Consider the following 20269-nt stretch of genomic DNA (forward strand, 5'->3'; position numbering starts at 1 on the left):
GGACTGAACCCTAAGGAGAATAAGGCAAGAAAACTCTAAGGATTGACAGTGGGTGGTAGCAGCCGGGCAAAAGAAAACTATTAGGGCAAACGGACGCTGCGAAGCTACAGCGGAACCGAGAGGAAGGCTGGGTCGCTCCGAGAGCCCATTGGAAGGCTGAGGGGGCGGGGCCACGCTGACAGCCCTAGGGAGGAGTGAGGGGAGCTGAGCGAACGTCGCGGGCCAGTTCCCGCCCCTTCACTTTTCCGCTCCGCTCTCCGCCTGGTGGGCGGGGCCGCGGGCGTGCCGACGCCACTTACGTCACAAGGGGCGGGGCGTTCCGAGGGTTCAGCCGACGCGCGGGCGCGTTCGGCAGTCGCTGTTTGGGACGCTTGGTGCGCAGCTGCTCAGTCTTTACTGCCGGTTCGCTGTGACAGTCGGTCCCCCTCCCGGAGCCCGGGAGAGATTGGGCGCGCGCCCATGTGTATGTGACCGGGACTCAGAGCAGAGGCGTTCCCTCGCTGCCTTTTTTTCTGCCATTTATCCTAAGAAGGGGACGGTTCGCACGGTTGCCCTCTTGTCGCCCCGTTGGGAGCGGGGTTGGTGTGCGGAGTGGTTTGTCTTTTCTTTTTTTTTTCTTTTAAACTTGTGAGCGCTTTCTTTTTTTCTTTTTTTTCTTTTTTAAGGCTCAGTGCAGTCTGGGCTGTTTTTCTCGGTCCTTCACTAACTGCTTTCTGCCCCTTCTCTCGCCACCCCCGCCCAAGGTCGCCCTTCCACCCTCGCCCCTGGCCTGGGAGGGTGGGAAGCTTTGTCCCGCTCCCTTCCCACTCGCGTCTCCGCAGCCGTAGCCGCACCTGCCTCAATATGAATGGGGTCAACGACCCACCTCTTTTTATAAAAGATATTAAGCCTGGACTGAAAAACTTAAATGTCGTCTTTATTGTCCTGGAGATAGGTAAGTGGGGTCCGCAGCCCACCCCTCCGTTCCCCGTGCGTCGCCGGGCTGGAGGGTAGGGCGCCGCCGGGTCCGCGAGCCGGGGGCTCCCCTCCCCCTCCCTTCTCTTCCGCCTCCCTTCGCCATCCACGTGGTCCGGGTGGATCCTGCCAGGGCTCGGATCCTGGCGGCATGTACCCGGGTCTCGACTTCTTTTGACCTTTCAGATGCATTAAAGTCCGGGAGTTCTTTCTCGAAGTCCTTATTATCTAATACACCCTCTTCCCCCTTTTGATTTTTTAAATCCTCATAGGACGCGTGACCAAAACCAAAGACGGCCATGAAGTGAGATCATGCAAAGTAGCAGATAAAACGGGCAGCATCACTATTTCCGTGTGGGATGAAATCGGAGGTCTTATACAGCCAGGGGATATTATTCGGTTGACCAGAGGGTAGGTGTGCATAAAAAGGGTATAGGGTGGGGGGAAGTGCTTTTTAAATAGCAGTTTTTGGAATCGGAATTGGCTGACGCTCAGACCTTGGCAAGTTCTGAAGTTCCGTCTTTTTTGTGGGCCACTCCCAAGGAATTTTGAGCCCCTTTCATGTTAACTTCGGATGGTGAACAGAGTTGGAATGTAACAAACTTGCCTTTAAAAGCAGTCAGTTTCAACCACGTATCTAACCACCCCCACCCCTCACCCCCGCGTAGATTTTTAAATACTGTTCTGGGATTATTGAGCCTTTACTAGATTGATAGGATTAACGTAGTTCATATTTTATCTATTTCAGAAATATTTTAATATAGTTGTCACTTAGTTCTTTTCCAGCCTTTCTCCCATTTTAATGACTCGAAATCCTGCCAATATTTTACTTGTACTTATTTAGAGGAGAAGTCTACAATATCTGGAAGGCACATTCTGGAAAATGATTGATTCCTTGTGCCTACTGCCTTAAGGTCAGTGTGGTACAAAAACCAGAATGACATGCAGAAAATGTTTGGCAGAAAGGCACCATCCAAAATGTCAGTTGGAAGGTTGGCTTTTAAAAATAATTTAGCAGAACCTTTTTTGTTTGGTAATTAGACTGCCTTTAAAAATTTACCAAACTTTTATTTTAGGAACATAAAAGACTAGAAAAGGGTCTTAAAAATAGATTTTGGAAGCTTTGTGATCAATAGAATTGTAATAATTTATTGGTCATAACTATAGGAAAAGTGGATGGAAATTGATTTGGCATAAGTAAATAGAATCTCAGAGAAGTGTTGGATCACTCGGAATGTAGGAAGTTAGAGCCCCTTGGTAATATCTTACAGGCCTTACATCTTCAGGAAGTGGGGCAGAGTATCATCAAATAAGGAAGTGAGAGTCAGGACTTAGACATTTTATTCTCATACACTGACTCATGACATGAATTGTGTCTTTCAAACCTCCACAGCTTTAACTTAACACAAAGGATTCCTACAGGGGAGGGTGTGGTGATGATTAGCGTAATTAAAGTTCTTTTGGGTGCCAAAGTATCTAATGCTTTAAAGTATTTTATATACTAGAAACAGTATTTCAAGTATTTTCTGTATTATAGTCAGAAAATACATGGATGTGCCCATCCAAAAAATTGCGGAAAAACTAAACTCAGTAGCCATATAGTATCTAGGATTTTAAGGAGTATTACCAGGGAGTGCAATTTAAAGGAAAATTCAAAACCAAAGAAACTCTATTTTCTAACAAGTATGACTTTGAAGTTATTACACTTCATCAATTTCCTCTTCTGTAAAATGGGAATAATTATATCTTATTAAAATAACACATCTAGCAGAGTCTGGCCCATTATAATGTCCTTAACTTCTGGCCCATTATAATGCCCTTAATCTAAGGAAAGGGGCTTTTGAAGAAAACTATACATCTATATAATGGTAATTTGAATATTGATAAGTTTGTCAGAAAAGCCTGCAAATGTTGGTCTCATTCCTGAAACAAGTGGAAGTGTTTTGTCGTAACTTCGAATTTTTTTCTCAAAATATGCATTGATTTTTACTTTAGTAAGGAAGGTGAAATATTTGTGCACTTTTCCTGTCACTTTTTATCTAATATAAGATGGGAGTCTTTAAGAAATAACCCTTACTAAATGAAGAGAAAAATATAATGTGGAACTAGCAAGTTTTTATTTATTTTAAAAGATAAACTATCACTATACTTAAACAATAGTTATTTTTAATTTACCATTCTAAGTCATGAAGTTACCATAGTAATTGTATAAAGAACCACTGAAAACCAAAACTTGGACTGATTTTATAATATTGATTGATTTACATTTCTTATAGATTTGTATGTAGGGTTATTTTATCTAATAATGCTATCTGTATTCAAAATCATTCAGCATAAATAATACTCAGCCAAGTTGGTGCTAAAAATTGCACATTTGAAAAGGCAGTGGTGAGAGATTTGTGATCTTGGTTTTTTTAGCCTCTTGATTAAATTTTGCCAAGTTTTTTGTAGCTTGATAACTTACGTGTTTTATGAAGGCAAAGAAAAAATTATAGCAATATCTGACTAGACCAAGTTAATGAGTGTAAAAGTAAGCACTAGCGAGTTGATTTTCTATATCCTGTGATTGAAAAAGAATTTCTGCTTTAATTTTGCAATTATAAGTTCTAGGTTTGTTAACTGACTAAAGATGTGACCTTTGGAGTATAACACTGCTTGCTTTGCAAAAAGACTTTGTTTTCTAGGGTTAGAGTTTAGATGACTATGTCAAAATTTTGCAGTAGAGTTTTCTTTGTATTATTTCTTAGTAAGTAACAAGTTAAAGTTAGATTAATTGTATTTGGTTCACTATGGTAGACCTCGAGTTTGATCCCCACCTGCACCCAATACAAAATATATAGTATAGTTACTTGATTTAAGTAGAAGGAAATATACATATTTCTACAGAACTAATGTTTCTTTTCTTTCTAGGTATGCATCTATGTGGAAAGGATGTCTGACACTTTATACTGGAAGGGGTGGAGAACTTCAAAAAATTGGGGAGTAAGTATTAAAATGCATTTTATATAATTGAATAAATTACAAATAATATCTGCTAAAGTAACTGGTAGGTATAAGCTATAAACCTTTTTCTTGGCTTGTTTTTGACTGGTAAACTGAATGCCTTCAGCAACTTAACTGTAATACAAATAACTTCCATGTATGTGTTCGTTGAACAGCTATCCATCCATACTGTTTTCTATGGTTGAGAATGTCAGTTTTTCCTGGTAAAGAGCTTAAGAAGCTGCACTTGAGATAAGCCCCTGTGGGACCATTTCAGTAAGCTTTGGGAATGCATTTTTCAGGTGTCACAAGTGCCATTTGAAGTAGATTCTGTCTCCTAGTGAATTACCAGATAAGAAGCTAGCTATGGGTTTTGGCTATATGCTTAAATTTTCTTTTTCTGTTTATGGGTGAATATGTTCGCATGGTAAAAGGACTTGCAGCAATGAAAATTGAAGTCCTGTATTTATCCACAGTCTAGGTACCGTACAGGCAGCCGCATTGCGAGCTTCCATACACTACTACCTTGGTAATCTCCACCCTGACTTGGAGGAACCATCCTCTCTAAGGGTGTAAAGGTAATTCACCCTCTGTAATAGCCTAGACATTTGGGATATACTCATAAAATATGGTGTAGGCAATAAGTCAAATCGTTAGTCCATTCCACTTGGTTATTGCTTAGACATCTATTTAATGCCATTAAATTGGAGGATATTTAATGAGAGAAGCCACAAGTGGCACCAATAAATAAAGAAAACTTCTATGCTAAGGTATAAGATACTTTGTGTGGAAAAATAAGCAATCTTGCTAACTTTTAAAAGACCAGAAATTGGTAACACTTTGTCTTCGCTAAGAGGAAATTAGGATTCACTTATGTTTGTATTTAGAGTGGTAATAGAACAATGTGTTATGAAAGGTCCGCATCAATATTACCGAAAGATTTAGGATCCTGTCTTGACCTTCAAGTATTTATAATGTAGGTCAGTTATGTGAAGAACCACTGGAAGTCACTCAGTTCTTAATGACTTTGTCAGAGTCAGTCTAGCATTTACCAAACCTGGTTCTAATTTTTATTTGTGAGGTTGATTACTTTTATTTGGAAATCATTTAACTTGTCCTTATTTGTGGGGTGAGGAGCCAAGAAAATGCTTGTTTGTAATGTAAATATATATTATAGTTGGTTTACAAGAAGCATTGGGATAAACTTGTATTGATAGCCAGTTGTCTTTTTTTCATGCCTGCAGAATCTACTCTTAACCTTGAATGATTATCTTTGCAGATTCACAGTGATTGGTCAAAAGAGGGAATGGATGAGAGTGTGTGAATGGATCAGTGCAAATCCATCACCACTGGAAAAACCACTCTGGAACCCTAAATGTGGTTCAGTGGCATCAGCCTGTGTGGAAAAACAGGACAAATGATGTGTTTCTGTGTCCTTGATCTTTGACACAATTTATTTTTGCAGTATAGAAGAATTAAAATAGGATGTTTCATAAACTGTGGGCAATCAAATATTTGATGTTTTTATACAACATAAGCATTTAGAAAGTTTCTGTTATAAATTGAGTGAGTTAGCATGTTGCTTTTTAGTTAATTCAGATGACACATAAATTTTTCATTTCTGTAAGTTATGCATGTTTTATAAAGAGGGGTTGATTACTTTATTTTGGAAATCATTTAACTTGTCCTTTATTTCCTTTCAGATTTTGTATGGTTTATTCAGAATTGCCAAATTTCAGTGAACCCAATCCAGATTATCGAGGACAACAAAACAAAGGGGTAATTAATCCAAATACATAGTCTTATTTTTATGATTAGGCTAATTTTGACCATGTACTATAATTCTATGGTGAGGTTGCAAATCCAGTCATAATGAAGACAATTTAAAAAGGAATCTTTTTAAAGTCATTTTCATTCTGTATTTTTTGTGAGTCTGAATATGTATCTGCAGTGTTATTTAGCACTTTGAGGAGTGGGGAGTAATATTAGGAAATACAATAAGATCAAATGTTTGGGAAACATTCCTGAATATTTTAACATGGAAGAGACTTGGATAAATCTTTAAAAAATTTTTTTAAGAAAACCTTAAAAATTAAAAGAATGGATATAATATGTTGTTATGATGATATAAATAGGTTTTTAAAAAAATCTTGGTTAAATGAAAAAAATTTTTTTTTAGGCACATAGCGAACAGAAGAATAATTCCATGAATAGTAATATGAGTACAGGTACATTTGGACTAGTGGGTAAAAAATTTTTTTTTTTTTTTTTGCATAATTGTGATCAGGTGTAAGAATTAAGGGAATATTTCTTATGAAAGATTTAGAGGAAAAAACTGTCAGGCATAAATTAGTACTTAAAGAGAATTACTGGTAAACAGGGAATTCCCAAGTAGCTGATTTTCTAGAAAGTAGATACCCTATTAAACTAATTTATTGAGCACATTCTATATTTATATATCACTGGGAATACCGTGGTGAACATTGGCTAATAAGAAATCTAAGTTTTGGTGTCCTGTTATTTTTCCATTGACTTTTATAAAATTTCTAAAATCTAGTGATTATAATAGGTACAGAATTACTGATTATTTTTGTACACTGAAAGCCTTTTATCTTCAGACTAATAGCTGACCTTAATTTTTCACATGCTGATAGCTAACTCTTTTTAAAAGATTAGCCTTTACCCTAAGATACCCTCAAATAACATATTAGTGGTTCTTACAGCCATGTTAAAGGTCTTTTGAAGTCTTATTCTTAAATAACGGAGGAAAAGCCTTTTTGTGATTGGAGTTCATTAGGGTGGCTGAAGTTTTATTTGAACTGATAGCTACATGTTTTGGCACATCTGATGATCATCACATCATGGGAAACTTTGCTGTCTTTTTCTTTAAGAGTTATATTGTCTTTTTTGAAACATCATTAACCATATTTGAACCAAATGCCAGTACTCATACACCATTTGCCCTTTCTTTTTCTTCTTTCTTTATAATGTAGGCGGTACATTGTCTATGCTTTTTTCCTACTTCACCAATTTCTCATTCTTTTGCCCAAGTTGCGTTTTTCTTCCCCCCATTAATACAGCCTCAAGTTTAATATATTTATAGTAATCATATGTTTGAAGAAACCTAGAACCCACATTGAGTTTTTTCTAGTAGTTTAAGAATAAAGGCATTTGTTTTCCCTAATATTACTTGTAAGCAGTTAATAGCATATGTTAGAAATTTAAATAGGTGGACCTCTGTAAATCAGTATCTGAAAATGGTGATGAAATTTTTTTTTATTCTTTTTTAGGAAACGGGATTCAGAGTGGCCCAGAATCAAGGGGATGCCAATTTTCATATGGTGGTAGAAGCAATGGCCGGGGGCCTATAAATCCACAGCTACCAGGAACAGCTAATAATCATACAGTCATGACCACAATAAGTAATGGCAGGGACCCTCGGAGAGCCTTTAAAAGATGACCTATGCCAAATACTCACATGTAGTATTTAAACTACATGTCCTACTTGAACACTTATTGCACTTTTATTTATTGTTAACTGTGAAAACTATGTTCTTTATGGTTTCCATTTATGTTTTTGGTTTGTTAACAAGCGCGGTTTGTTTTTATAGCAAAACTGTTAAGCTGCTCAAGGCTCATTGAAGAATGGGAACATGCTGAAAAAGTGGGGACATTTATTTTTAGAGCTAAAAGGTATTTGGATATCCTCTAAAAAAACCACCCATTTCATGGGTGAGTTACTTAAGACCATCAGCAGCGTAGCCTCTATGAGTCTATCTTCTGCATACATTTTGTAATATTTAAAATAAGGCTTTGTGGGAGATGTTCTCTGTCTTAAATTCAGATATTGCCAACTAAAACAATAACTACCAAAAAAATAAGACCTCGGTCAATGCTAACAGATTTGTGAGTGTGACTCCAGAAATGATTGACTTCTTTGAGTGACTGCCATTATGATTTTCCAAGGATGGAATCATCTTAAACCGTTGTTTTATTACCAAAAAACATATTCTTTACTAGAATTATGGAATAGAAAGTGAACTGTAGGATAACAAGTGATTTTTTGAAGAGAGCTGCATTTATTTTAGGGTAGTCCTACTAATATTTGTTATCAACTTTGTGCATTACACTGAAGGAAAATTTAAAACTTGAGGCCTTGAATATTTATTTTTTGAAACCATGTCAAATATTAAAGTATAATTTAAGAGAGTTATAAAGTCATAAACATCTAATTATTTTTAAAAATTATGTGAGAAACATAGTAAAGGCAATTCAAATTGAATTCATGGAGAAATATGCAGTCTTAAGTTATAGGGTCCTAGGTACTTGCAAAAACAGCCTGGAGTAAATATCCTAGGTACTTCATTTGAAGGGTGTGTATGTGTGTATGTGTGTTGTCAAGTTTTCTGAACACAGTTCACAAAGCCTTATCAGCAAAAGTTTAGTCATAGCTTTCTCAAAGAAGCGAATACAGCTTTATTCAGAGATGTAAAGGTAGAGTTTATTTATGTGTTGTAAATGATCACTAGTTCCACTTTTTATTGTAGGGGAGATAACTGGTGAAATTTTCCTTTGTTAGAATTCAACTCATTTTCAGTATTATCTCTTGAATAAAAACTTGCATTAATATTAACAGACTTACCTTATTTTTGCTCTTTCAGTGATTTACAGTGGAGAGCCAGTACATTTTACTGTAGTTGTAATGATGCCTTCAGACTGGCTACTACTACATAGCTCTGCATTTGTTGCTTTGTCTTTTTTCCCCACCTCAAATCACAAAGTAATTTAAATAAGACTTTTATGAAAATTCCATAGTGTTCGAATATAAAATTTGTGCCAGATTATTTGTTTGCTCTAATTTAGTGTATCTAACAAATATTTCAGTACATGGTACGTATTAGACACTGTGAGGAGAGTTAATGGGTAGATGAAATAATCTCAGGAGCTTATTTATGGGTTATAGTACTTCAGTAACTGGAGTTTATATATTATAGCAAGAAGTTTTTCCTTTATATACTGATTATAGTTACTTTGGCTTTATGACTAATATTTTAAGATACTTATAAAATTACAGATGTTTGTAGTAAAGAAAATACAAATTATAAGTTTTCTTTTGAAGTAGTGAGGGGAGCAATAACACTAATTTATTTGTGGGAGAATATAATGTTAAGGTGGTTTTAAAAGAAAGAATTTTAGAGTTTTAGAAACATCGGTATGGATTGCTGAGCTGCTAATTCTGCCCTTATTCTCTCCTTACTTATGATGTTAGGCAAGTTATATTTGAAACCTCTCTGGTAAACCTTAGGTTCCACAACTGTAAAAACAAGTAAGTAATATTACCTCTTTGTAGAGTTATTTAAGATTTTCTATGTAAGTGATTAGAATGATTTCTGCAAATAAGTCAAATGTCTAATCATACTTCAATAGAAAAAAAAATGCAAGGTTAGGTATAGAAGTATTGTTACTCTTTAACATGTTGAGATTAAATAGAGAAAGACCTAAGGTTTTACTTTTGTAATTGACATTTGTCTCGATAATCTAACCTTATTATGTGTTCTTTGTCATTTATTAACAAATTTCTTTTTTTTAAGGGAAGTCTCCAAGCCAAAGCAAAGTGAGTTACAATCCATAATGAACATTTGCCTTACCAGTCTCCTTGGACAGTACTCAACAAGAAGAGGAAGAAAGTTTCCTACCTTCCTCCTTCCTGATGTTTTCTGCTTTCAACTTATTTTTAAATAAGTTTAAACACCTACTGAAAACAAAACCATTTAGTATAGAAATACATGCTCCTAGGATTGGGTCCCAGTTCATTTCCACAAAACAATTCTGAAATGGATGCAGTCTCATCAACCAGCTAGCCCCTCTTGTCTGGTCAGAGTTTTTTAGGGGGGCAATTGCTACAGTACAGAAATGGAAAAATGTAACCCATGAGGCCAGATGATGTGGTAGTAAAGGCTACAGTATGCTTTCTCATCAGCATTTAAACAGTCAAGTTTTCCTACAGTATACCAACTCTTTTGCTTTGTTCCTATAGTTTTAGAAATTCTGTTTTAAATACGAGAACAGTTTAACTTGAGGATATCCTGAATATTTGCAGTACTGAGTATTTGTCACTTGTATTTTTATCATCTAACATTTTAAAAGAATGTTTAATTTGCTTGGTTGAGTAATGCCAAGGGAATGATGAGCACAAAGATGAGGTTAGTAAAAAAGTTTATGATATGAGAACATTTAAAGTGTAGGAAGGTGGTTAACTGGCCCTAAAAAGTATCTTCAGGAGGTACAGATTGAGTGTTTTTATATTGGTCTGAAGACGCCACTTGCCGTTGTTAGTTGAAAATATAGATTTGACATTCCAGTTTAGTTACTGAAATTACATTTCTGGTATCATTAAGGTAATGACTGCTCCACGCAGTTTTAGGCTGCCATGACTTATGATCCTTTAATATATTTGGAAAGGTTCTAGAGACAACAAACCGGAAAACCACGTGAAAACATCAGCATGGAATACTTTTCCAAATTTGTCATTTCTTACCTCTAGGTTTATTCTTGGGATTATTTGCCCTATAATGGCTTTTACCCCTATCTGATGAGAGTCTGAACATTGCTAGTATAAAAGAGAGTCACAGTTGTTTTTTAGTATGGGCTCTGATGGATAGCGGCAGATGTACTGGCCCTGCTACATCTGTGTTTTGAGGTTCCAGCTAATGATTTAATGTTGAGGTAATTAAACAGTCCCACATTTCACAAAGTTACAATGATTAACAGTTAACATATGTTTCTGAGAAAATCTGATTGTAACCTTTGAAATACAGCACTGTTATGTCAGGACCCTGAGGGAAAAGATAGAAAAACATTTTACTTTCTAGGTATATTCAACTTTTCTCCAAGTTCCTTGAAGTTTGCTGTATTAGGGGTACATCAGAGTTTGTATTCACAAACTATAACAAAATTACTTCAGGTTTCTGAGCTAAAAGTCTCTAATGATGGTTTTCTCAAAGCACAGAACACAGACTAAGGAACAGGCTAGAGAGAATCAAGTCCAGAATGACAAACCATTTATTTGCATTCTTTCTCATTAAGAACATTAGAGCTATGTACCACGATAAGCTAACTTGTGTGATGTAAAGAAAATGAACATTTTAAGTTTGACTACTAGACATTTTATTTAAGCCTTTTGAAAGGCCTTGGAAGGTAACTCAGTTTTATTGTGGTTCTCTAGACATGGCAACCCAAGGCTTGGTGGCTAGCTCTTGAACAATAATAGAGCCCAGGTATCTTGGGACTCTGTTGACACTGCAGTCCTTCCATCACACTGTATTGTCTAACTTAACCACAACTGAAGAGCTATTGACATCTTAAAAAAAAAAAAGTTCTTTAAGCATTTACAACCAGAAATTTGGGTAAATTTTATTCCATCAAAATTTGTGCTTATGGACATAGAGTCCAGTTTCTTGGCCCATATATTGAATATGTGTTGACTAAAACCCTCAAAGAATGGTTTATAAACCACCTATATGAGAGTCTCCCCAGGAATTTAGAAGTATGAATTGCTTCTCTGCCTTACCAGAAAGAATTTTAAGTACAAGTCTGGAAGAGCAGCTCTTGAAACAAAGATTAAAGAATTGTTGTCTCCTGTCCTTGATATATCCCTTAACAAATAACTTTAGTTTGAAGCTTATGTATAGCTCCTCATCTTTTACCTTTGTGAGGCTGAAATATACCAAAGTTCTGGAATGTAAAACATGAGAAAATTGTACTTAGAAACATGCCTCCAAAGGGCAGAATTGGGTAAAGCAGGGTAGTCATAAGCAGAATAGAGGTTGAGTATGGCCTCTGGATGTGCATATTGGGAGTTTTGAATTAAGTTCAAATAGAATTAAAATATCAATGTTAAGATCAGATTATAGTGGAGTGAGCCTGGCTTCATCTGGGCCTATATAGATGAAAGTAAAACCACCCTAGGTTTAAACATTTTTTAAATGGGTTTTATTGTTACTCATCTCAGCGAATATGTTTGCAGCATGGTCTGCCTTCCTTCCCTCTATCCTCCAGAGCTTTCCTCTATTCCCTGCTTTATTATGTGGAGAGAGGCTGGTCAAATTGAAAAGTCATGGATTAGACATATAAACATTCCTGGGGATGCCTACAGAACCTACCACTTAAGATCTTAATTCTGCTCTGTGCAAAGGGGCAGCTACAATATGTATTTTCCACAAGCAAATATGCAAGGCATGATTTGACTGCCATGGGGCTAGTTTTGTTTTAAATATTTGTAACCCTAGTAGGAGGCCAAGACCTCTGACCTAAATTACTGGACTACTTAAGATACTGAATAAAAACAGGCTAGTCAGCACAGCTAGTGCCACCTACTGGGTGATTACTGTAGTTTCTGTAGTTTAGGAATTTGGGTTAACTGGAAGAGGTTTTGTTATTCTGTTGGATAATTTTGTTTGATGGTTTAAGTGTAATATGGAAGATCATTACAGGATAGTTGGGCCATCTGTTTAATTGTGAACAGGCAACACTGTGACATCAAGTAAATCTCCATCAGTTAGATAGGTTTATTAAAAACCTTGAGCTATCCCTAAAGCTACAGAAAATGGGAGAGGTTGCCAAATGTATTGTTACATTTATCAGTAATACTTGTGGGAAGTGTAAACTTGAAAATATCCTTTTAAAGTGGTGTTTAAGTAAAAATAGTTAAAGTAGAACAGGAAACTGCCCTTAACAAATTTTATTCCTTTACCAGTGGTATTTTGTAGAATTCTGGCCAAATGACTGCTGCTGTTCTTTTTGTATTAGCTTTGCAGACCAGACCTTATTTTAAATGTCAGAGACAATGTGCTTTGTTGAAAACACAGTTTTGAACCAGTGAGATCTTGGTTTGAGTTCTGGATCTGCTATTTATTGGCTCCGTGCCCACGACCCTTGTTATAAAATGAAAATAATGGGGCTACATGCTCATAGGGCTATGAGGACTATATGAGCCAATGTATGCAAAACATCTGTTCCATTTCTAGGACACCAAGCATCTCTAGGTAAAGTGGGAGACTCTGGCAGGACATGGTGCAAAGTCCTCTGTACTGGGGTGCCAGGAGTAGAAGGGATATACTAGAACTTCAGTGTTTTCAGGTCAGGTGCTCAGCTATTCAGATTTTGAGTCTAAAACTGATTAAGGTTTGAATTGACCAGAATGCCTTCTGCTCTGTAGGGTTTTGCCTTTTCTTATCGCTGGGGATTCAGAGTTGACGTACTCAGCAGTGTAAAAATTCCCTGCTAAGCAAAGACCCCACCACTCTACATAAGCATCTCTGAATGAAACACAAGAAAAAATGATTGTGTGTGTTTTTTCCCAGTTCATACACATGTACACACACATGACACAATCACTGCCAACAAAGCCATTTCTGCATTAAGCTCCACATTTTCCAGTTTTAGGTATTTTCCTTTTTTTATTTATTTTTATTTTTTTTAATCACATAGTGCTGAAGTATATCCTGTGCTGCTTTAATGGGCTACCCATAATTTATTGAGCACTATGTGCCAGTTCTATGCCAATGAGTTACCTATATTATCTCATTCTGTTAAATGACCTTGTGAGGGAGATTTTGTTATCCTTACTTTACACATAAAGAGACTAAGACTTAAAAAAATTGAGTAATATGCCCAAGATCACACAACTAGGAATTGACAAAGTCCCACATGCCAAAGCTACTTAATACGGAAACAGTCTCCTGCTGACTCACTGGTCAGTACTGGACAGGAGATGGAATTTAGGTTGATTTCAAAAGGGAATGTAGATTCAGCTATAGGCAGTGGGGAAGATAGAGAACAGAAATACGTAATTTGACTAATTCACATTTTTATCTGAGATTAGTCATACTTTAAACGTCAACTGAATACAGACCAAATTAAAGAATTTTAGTCTACAGCAAAGGTGTTATCAACAGGAAAATGGGATAATTGGATACCCGCCTCCCACATACAAATATTAGAAAAACCATAGGTGAATTCTATTGAATTGGAATGGAGAAAACTTTAACAATGGCTCAAAATTCAGAAGCATTAAAGAAAAGTGATAAATTTGACTATGTTTGCAAGGTTAAAAAATAAAATATAAAGACAAATGATAAAAATACTTGTAATTTATACCACTGACAAAGGGCTAATATTTCTAATATACAAAAAAGCTTGTAAAAAGTAAAGAAGACGGACGAATCACAATGTGAAAAATGAACAAGGAACATAGACCATTTACAGAAAAAAAAATTAAATGGCTCCTAATCGTAAGAAAAGGATGCTCAACCTCATAATGTAAATTAAAATGCCATTGAGATGACATTACTCATTTTTAGATTGGCAAAATATAAATGAAATCATACTCTACTGGTGACACTATGAGAAACAGGCACTTACATTCATAGTTGAAGGGAATGCAAATTGCCTAATCCCAAGTGTTGGCAGAGGGGTAAGATTTGGCAATTTTACATTTGAATTTGCCCTATGACCCAACAATACTGCCTTTGGGGATCTATCCCTGTGGTAGATTGTTTGCAGATGCAGATATAACCCCCTGCCTGTACGCATATCATCAGGTATTCCTCCTCAGTGTCACTGGGCTTGTCCCTGTGCCCAGGACAGTAGCAAACAATGCAAATAGAAGATTGAAAAGTACATTGGGGCTTGCTTTCTCTTGATTCCCTTGGGACCCCAAGAGTGCCACTAGAAACATAAGTGCTAGCTAGCCTACTGGAGGATGAGAGGCCACTTGAGGCACCTTGCTGACAGCCTGTCAACCTCCCGACATGTGAATAAGTCTCTCTTGGACAATGAAGCTCCAACTGAGTTGCCAACTGACTTTAGTCACACTATGAGAGCAGCAGAAGGAAGGACAGGGTTGAGCCCCGCCAAAATTGCTTACCTACAGGAATCTTGAGCTAAATGATGATATTTTATGCCACATAAGTTTTAAGGTAGTGTGCTATATGTAGCAAAAGCTAACTGATACAATACTAAAGATATACTGGCAAAAATATGAAAAGATACCTGTTCACTGAAACATTGACTACAACAGCAAAAGACTGGAAACAACTCAGATGTCCACCAGTTCAGGAATGGTAGAATGAATATACAATACAGTTCATTCATTCAGTTGAATACTAAGCTGCTGCAATAAAAATACACACTTTTATGAAGTGATATTTAAGATATATTAAGTGAAAAAAGCAAGGGATAGAATAGTTGATACAATGTACTACCTTTTATTTAAGAAATCTGAATTTTTAAAATGGAAGAATTGACAATAAATTTTTAAATTATTTCTTGCAGGAAAAGGAATGGGACATGGATGGAAGATAGACTTCACTAAGCATTCCTTGTTTTGTAGATTAAACTTTAGAATCATGAAAATATTTTTCATAATAAGTATGCACACACATATAAAATCAAGGTAAAAATTCATATCTAAAGCAAAAGCAAAATGAAATACATAACAATTCTTTTGATGGCTTAAGCAAAGAAGTATTTCAAGTATTTTAAAAACATGATCATTCGTCTATGCATTCTTGATGGATATATTCTAAAGTAAAAATGAATTAGTAAGAAATATTAATTGTTAATGATAACATTGTTATTTTAAATCTGTTATATTTTTCAAGGATAAGTAAAATACATGATTTTGTTAATGGCATTAGAAATCAAGGAAAGATATACAAATATAAACTCAAAGATGCTAAGTAAAATTCTAAATTCTAAATGTAATTACAAATTTGAATTGGAAATACTGCTATGAAATATAATGTATTTCCTTAAGAAAAGTGACATCTTTCAAAATCATTGTGGAATAATTGGCGAGAAACTTTTTGAGAGATCTAGTTGATAATTCAAGACCCCCTTGATCAATCGCAAAAAATTAGGCAACCAGATGATATGCACATCCTGATATGAAGCAATAAGTGCTAACATTGGTAGGTATTCTTTCAAAAAAAAAAAAATTGAACCTAAAAAAAAAAATGAAGCTAAATCTATTTAGGTCTCTAGATCTAGCTACTAGTTCTATAGGATGTACAGGGTACAGAGGAACAAGTTGAACAATGCCATGAGAAATTACAGGACCAACAGCCAGATTCTTAAACAAATCAATTATAAGAAAAACAAGGGAGGAGGTAAGGTGATTCTAAAAACACTAAACAAATCAATTATAAGAAAAACAAGAGAGGAAGTAGGGTGATTCTAAAAACACTTAAGAGAAACACTAATCAAATACAATGTGTGGACTTTTTAAATTTTGATTGGAAAAGAAACAACTGGATAAAAGCATTTATTAGACATTTGGCGAAATTTGAACAGTGATTAGATATTGATGATATCAGTAATTTTTTCAGATGTGATATGGTTTTGTGGCTATGTTAAAAGAGTCCTTATTTTTTGGAGTTACATTCAGTATCAGTTGATGTGGTCAGGACAGAAATTACACAGTACTATCAAAAGAGAAAGTTTAATATAAATAATTATTAATTAGTATCAGGAAGTTAACTACAAAGGGATAAAGCAAACACTAAAGAATAGAGAAAGAGGAGATATAAGGAGAAGCCTCAGCTTAATTGAAAGGAGACAAAAAAATTGCCGTGAATGAGTTCATATGCATCAAGCACTGAAAACAGTGCCTAGAATATTCTAAGTGCTATGTAACTGTTTGTTGTTATTTCATGTTAGTGATTTCCCCATCATCAGCCAGCCTGAAATATGCCCTACTGTTGGTGAGGCCCCCTCCTGTCCTGAGTTAGTATTATCAAGACTCCATATAAACCAGAAATTCAAACCTTGGACTCTTGAAGGAGCGACTGGTACCTGAGAGTGTCCTGTTTTCCCCTGTTTCTTGTCTTTCTAGGGGAGAGGCAGCAGTTGCATTGCTTGCCTCAGCAAATGAAGCAATAATAGAGGCTCTGCCAGCAGTGCCAAGGGCAGAAAGGTGGTGATAACAAAAGTGCTGGCAACAGCGTGGGTAGCAGAGTCTCAGTGCACAGAAGAGCTGTGAATGGGGACAGGGTGCTGATGGGGCCCCAGGGGAGCTCAGAGGCAATGAGGGCATTGTGGTCACTGTGTAGGTACCTGCAGGGGCACAGGAAGGTAGGTCAGACATCTTGCCATGTGGCGAGGTGAGGTGGATGTTGTAGACACCAAAGTTTAACAGCTAGTGGGAGGAAGTCAATTGAACTTTGGAGATTTTGGAGGGAGGTGTTTTATCTTCTCCCTCAGTGGTGGCTGTGTGTTTGTGTGTGTTCATGAGTTTGTGTGACACTAGCATGCATATACGTGGGCGTATATGAACATCTGTTTGTGTACAGCTGTGGCAACGGAAGGATTCAGATTCAATCTAATAAAAAGGAGTCACACTTCACATTTAGATTAAATAGATAAATAAATGAACATTGCTAGGTGATCAACCTGATACATTTTTTCTCTCTACAGTGAAGTTGTATATATGTTTAATTTATGAGACTTCAACTAAAAGTGCTTCACTTAGCAAACAAACAGCCTACAAAACAATAAAAACAAGATAGAAGTAAAAGACAAAAATATTCATTTTCATAGTGCATCTACCATGAAACCAATGGCTGTGGCTCCCCTGTGTGGTTTCAGTTCCTGCATTATTCTCAGGGTGGAGCATCTTGCTGCTCCATGGAATTTTAGCCCTTAAAGACATGTTTTGTTTGTTATTTCAATGGGACATGCATTCTAAATGCAAACCAAGTACCTCATCCAGAACTCCAAGAAGAATACCAATTTCTCACTCTCCTTATGAAATGCAAACATTTTGAAAATCATATTTTTCATGACTCATATTAAGTGGAGTTATTTTAAACATATATTACTGTGTAGGGCTATATACACAAAATTATGCATTACAAATTAGTTTAGGGAATTTTCAGTAAATTTAGGCATGACGTGATTTTATTTTGCATGCTGACCTTAGACCCTTGTTACATAAAACGTGACTCCTCTGTATGATTTCTATTACATATATCGAATCAAAACAAAAGTCTCATTTGAATGTGTTGAATCAGTGTTACACAGAGGGTGTGTCAAAATTCGATGTTTATCATTTTGTTTCATACAAAACAACAATAGCTCCCTTAGAGCAGTGTGGGTTGAGCATTGAAAAGTGAAGATGAAGTTTAATGTAGCATCTGGGGAAGGAAGGATCAAAGGGTGCTAGAAAAAAAACCCTTCATATTTCAAAGGGACTAGACAGTAATGGGTAGAAAAGTAATAAGGACTGAACTTGGCTATGTAAATTGCTAAGTGTAAGTCTGGTTTTACCTGGTCTTATGTGATAATGTGAATATTATAAATTGCTTATCACATTTGAGCCGTCCGAGCCCACCTCCACTCCTACATTTTAGCCACGCCATGTAAAGGCGTAAAGCACCCATTGATCCAAGGCAATCTTGTGGCTTCCACTCAGTAGGACTGAATGCTCTTGATTCTGCTTGTTACCTTTCCTGTTCTTTTTCTGGACTCTTCTTTGGAATTGTCAGTACTTCTGGGGTTTCAGGTTGCCTGGATTTCTTGTTCATTGGTAGTAGAAGAGCCTCCCGGGATTTGAAGTGGAGCTGGCCCATTGCTGGGGCTCCTAAGTATCGGCCTCCCTGTAAACTTGTGTGACTGTCTGATACTTGTGTTTTGAGGAGGAGAAGAAGGTACTAGGAGGGTGATAAATGCCCTGGGAGGAAAAGATCAGAGCATATGGAACTTGACCAAGAACAAAGCCTTAGTCATCAGGGCAGGGGGAAGCTCTAAATACAACGCAGCAACTGTTCCCAGAATGTGTCCTTGATCCTGCAGTTCTAGCTGGGGAAGGAGAGAACTGTGGAGATACAGGGAAAATGCTGATGCATTAAATTGCATACCACATTAGAGTGCCAGCACGCTGATTTGAGATTCCTCTAGCTCTAGCATAGAGTCAAACATTGCTAGAGTCAAAGGACAGGAAGTTATTCTGTTCTTTAGCCACCTGCACCTTGGGACTCGCCCAAGGTTTCAGGGGTTTGCCAACTGACAAATTGTTCACTGCTGGGCTCATGCTTTAGCTGGGGAGGAGGTGCACATGCAGAGAAGTGGTGGCCTCTGACTTGTGGGAGGCTCTTAGAACTCTCCACTCGGGGGAACACTTCTCAGGGAGTTAAAGTGCCCTCATCAGCCTTCATCAGCTCTCCAGTGTGGGTTAAACTTAGTATTAACTTTTTTTGGTTTTAACTTTTTTTAGGATTTTAAATTATCTCCTTACGCATAGCATGTAATTATGTGACCTTCAAAAAAGGTAGTTTCAAATGTACATAAATTCATCATGCTCTAAAACTCTAATCTGTCTTATTTGTGGGTGATTTAAGCTTCTTGTTTTGGGACATAAATGTGAGTTCCTTGGCTTTCTGTCATATGTTCTATAGACTTTAGAATGTTAATAATGCAACTAATTTTTTTTTTTTTTTTTAAAGAATATACATTGGAAGATTCCCCAACACTTTTCAAGAACAGTTTGGGAAGAAAATTAGTTTTCTCAATTTGTTTTATATGATTTTCACACAAACCTCCTAAAGCAAAATCAATATGCAATAAAATTCTGGAACTGTTGCCGTTAGTTTCTCACGAATAAGTATATTATACCTAATCCCCTCTCCTCCTCATGTACCTTGCCTACATTTTGTGTCCAGGTACACTTTGAGAAAACCAAATGTAAAACGTCTTGCTGCACAATAATTTCCATCTTGTACCCATCTTACCTCTTGCACCCCCCAGCTTTCAGTAAAAGCTTTGCAAAGCTGCATAGTATTTTTCTTTTCCTAACTTTACAGGGAGGAAGGAAAGAATGTCAATTTATAAGAACAATTGGCTGCATTTCCTGATGATAGAGGGTGAGAAAAAGAAGTCAGTCAGATGGCGGGGCTCTCTTCCCCACTGTTTAATTCTTACCTCCACCCTCCCTCTTTCTGATTGGGGTCAGACTCACCGCTGTTCCAGGGACGGTTGACTTGACCTTCAGCTGGGCTGCTTTGAGGGCTGCCCCTTCTTTGCACCAAGCAAGTTTGGGCCCAACTCTGAATACTGCCATGCAAATACGGCCGGTTAATCACGGGTAGGTCATGTCTACTGGCTTTTTTTCTTTGTTTCACAATCACACACACAGAACCTTGCTTTAAGCTTCTTGGAATTAATAAAGGAAGAGACAAACATAGACTACCAAGATTCTAATTAACTTTGATGTGGATTTATGTCTAAAGTTGGATGAGTCACTGATTTTTAATAAATGAGAGAGAAAATCTTAAAG

General features: G+C 36.7%; 1 protein-coding gene across 1 annotated transcript; it reads left to right on the top strand.

Moving 5' to 3' along the window:
* Positions 1-348: 348 nt before the first annotated feature.
* On the top strand, positions 349-8573 carry NABP1 (nucleic acid binding protein 1). The gene is made up of 6 exons (XM_006921298.3): positions 349-934; positions 1227-1365; positions 3865-3936; positions 5640-5715; positions 6116-6182; positions 7227-8573. Exons 1-6 carry the CDS (start codon positions 844-846, stop codon positions 7394-7396), a joined length of 615 nt encoding a protein of 204 aa, XP_006921360.1. The 5' UTR covers positions 349-843; the 3' UTR covers positions 7397-8573.
* The last annotated feature ends 11696 nt before the right edge of the window (positions 8574-20269 follow it).

This window comes from Pteropus alecto, unplaced genomic scaffold (genome assembly GCF_000325575.1).
Source record: "Pteropus alecto unplaced genomic scaffold, ASM32557v1 scaffold3, whole genome shotgun sequence".
Lineage (NCBI taxonomy): Eukaryota > Metazoa > Chordata > Mammalia > Chiroptera > Pteropodidae > Pteropus > Pteropus alecto.

What these genes read in the sequence shown, in the direction of transcription:
- NABP1 (XM_006921298.3), top strand. Translation starts at nt 844, where the DNA reads ATGAATGGGGTCAACGACCCACCTCTTTTTATAAAAGATATTAAGCCT. An exon ending in CTTTATTGTCCTGGAGATAG is followed by an intron (nt 935 to 1,226) that starts GTAAGTGGGGTC and finishes AAATCCTCATAG; the next exon opens with GACGCGTGACCAAAACCAAA. An exon ending in AGGTACATTTGGACTAGTGG is followed by an intron (nt 6,183 to 7,226) that starts GTAAAAAATTTT and finishes ATTCTTTTTTAG; the next exon opens with GAAACGGGATTCAGAGTGGC.